Source organism: Apaloderma vittatum, unplaced genomic scaffold, assembly GCF_000703405.1.
Source record: "Apaloderma vittatum isolate BGI_N311 unplaced genomic scaffold, ASM70340v1 scaffold21495, whole genome shotgun sequence".
Classification (NCBI taxonomy): Eukaryota; Metazoa; Chordata; class Aves; order Trogoniformes; family Trogonidae; genus Apaloderma; species Apaloderma vittatum.
In genome coordinates this window covers 98-2,721 of record NW_009716824.1, presented here as the reverse complement: position 1 = coordinate 2,721, position 2,624 = coordinate 98, and the positions used below count along the sequence as shown (strand labels likewise).

The window sequence follows — 2,624 nt, the reverse complement described above, 5'->3', positions numbered from 1 at the left end:
TACATATACATGCAATTTCCCTGCTGTAAGAATATGCATCAAGAATTTGAACACAGAAAGGCCATAAAATAGAGGACCACAGATTCATGAAGTATTGTCCCTTCAAAGATCAATCCACAAGACTTGGGTATTAGGACAGAAAGTAACACACAAAAAAGTAACGACTTGCTCAGAAAGTGAGACTACATACGACAACATCGCACCAGCTCTATAGAAGAACATAGGAACAATGTCTTCAACAAAAACATGACAAGTCAAATCGAAAGATAAACCAAATTTATTTAAAACAAAAAATTAAGACAGTGTTATTGCTGAAATTGGAAAAACGAAGGATTCTTTTATCAGTGCGACAAGACAGCCAATTTACAGCAGTTACATTATTCTGAGAAAATCAGGTTGGGTTTATACTGCTTCAGTTGACTACATGTACTTTCTGCAAGATAAACTGGTTCCCCTTCCCTCCCCTTCCCAAAGGAACAGACAGAAACATCCTATAAAAGTCATGTACAGAATTTTGAGACACATGATCGAAACACGAACCATTGTCCAAAAGCATGAAACCTTCCAACAAGGGTAAATCCTTTGATGCTTCAACCAACCCTCAACGGGGGAGCTACAAGCACAACGCCGTCACCTCTGACAAAGAGCATCGGAATATTCCTTTTGGTAGACTATGAAGAAGAATAGAAAAGTTTACATTTACAAAAGTGTAGTTTACAAAACACACCCAACTAAGCATGTGACCAAATTCAATCCTAAGAAACCACCAAAACCAACTCCAACAAATATAAGGCTCAAATATACAACGTTCTGGCATGCTGAAGAGATCAATACAGCTAACACCAAGGCTTTTGATATCCTTCACGCTTTCATAACATTTTGCCCCAAGCTTCTTAGTTCCGTGTTTAAAAAGTAGTCAGAAACGAACTACTTTAACAACATAACGTAGTTTGGTTTTAAAGAAGTTTTCTCTGGGGATAAATACATTAAATCCTTACTTTGTAAATCTCTTCATAGGTTTCTTCATCAATCTCTATTGTAGTTACAGTTTCTTCCACATCACCCAAAATCATATTTAAGTGCTGATCATATGCCTGTAGGAATAAATTTAGTTTATTATTCATTACAAAATTCAAACATGAGCTTAAAAAAATGAGAATTTTAGCAAGACTTTCAGACATAATTAGTTTAGCCTGATTGTGACTAAAATATGATATGTGGAAACAAACTAATACTGGTTATAGTAATAATTCCAAACAAATGTAAAAAAAGCCCCCCAAAACAGGCCTTTGCAGCATTAAAAAAATAAATAAAAAGACATTTATTTTTACTGAAACAACTCTGAAGCATTCAGTAAGAACACAAACAAGAACCCAAGGGACAGACACACTTCTTTAACATTAAACCAGCCACACAACCTCTGCTGCCAGTCCAGCCTCTAGAATTCATCACCTGGGGCCAACTTAAAGGCTATGAAAGCTGTAATTCATCCAACGGTATAAAAATTTAAAATAAGCACATCGCAAAAGGCTTACAAAAGCATGTGGCAAACTACATGTGTGCCTCATGGATGTCTCCTCATCTTTGTGTTCCCAAAAGAGCTAAGGCCCCGTTAACGTAGCGCAGCTGGTTCTCTTACCCAGCACAGTGCAGTACCCGGGAAGCATGACTGACTTAAGAGAAAGCAAAAATCTGTCTCATCAGGAGACACACCACTCTCAGCAGAAAGCGCTTAGACAAATGAGATTTGCAGAGAATCCAGCTGCGTACGTATCCCGGTATAGCCTCACAGGGTGTGCCTTAAGAGCTACTTGTTTGAGAACGATAATCTCCTTCTTAAATCAGACTTCCCAAGAAGAGGCCTGCAGCATTATTACTTATTTTGCAGACACAGAAGCAAAAGGCAATAGAATGCACTGCTCGGTAACATTCAGGAGACAAGAAAGACAAAATCTATCTCTTGACTCTTTAGAGAAGCATTTACTGTCAGAGTACTGACCAAATTGGATTTTTCCACGGATCACGTTACAATCCTGAGAAGAGAAAGGGTTCACCCTTGCTGCTAAGGTGATCTTTAACCTACCTGCTCTAACTCCTTTTGTACTTTTGATCATAAGATACTTATGGTTTTAAATTATTTTTCAAATAGAATATTACATATAAGTTTGTGTAATAAACATGGTAGTGTTCTGCAAGTTTTACTTACATGTAGTCTGCCTCTAAGCTCTCTGTCATTCCTCATTTTGACATAGATTCGTTCATCTAGGCTGAGTCTGATGAGATCAAGTGGCTCCTCTACAGTATTTGTTGTTTGTTGCTAAAATTTTTTTTTTTAAAAAAAAAAAGTCATTATTTGTACAGAAGCACCCTGGGAACTTATCCATTCCTCAGTGTAGTAAAACACAGAAAACAAACGGGTTAGAACACAGATGCAAATACTTCAGTTCATTCCTTCACACCCTGTTGGACCCGAATGCAGCTGATATGACCACTCCACGCATGCCACCAGCCTGAGCAAAACGAGTTAGAAGACTTGAGTTTAGTTCGCAGCAAGTCACGCCTCACAAACACAGTTCTATAAACTATATTCCTTACCCGCTACCACAGCCCGTACTGCAGCAGAG

General features: G+C 38.1%; 1 protein-coding gene across 1 annotated transcript; it reads right to left on the bottom strand.

Annotated features, from left to right (window-relative positions):
* Positions 1–262: 262 nt before the first annotated feature.
* LSM3 (LSM3 homolog, U6 small nuclear RNA associated (S. cerevisiae)) lies at positions 263–2,317 on the bottom strand (the record flags this gene model as incomplete). The annotated part of the gene is made up of 3 exons (XM_009869687.1): positions 263–671; positions 999–1,094; positions 2,207–2,317. Coding segments are annotated over 3 exons (288 nt in total), but the record flags the coding sequence as incomplete, so codon positions are not given.
* Positions 2,318–2,624: the final 307 nt, after the last annotated feature.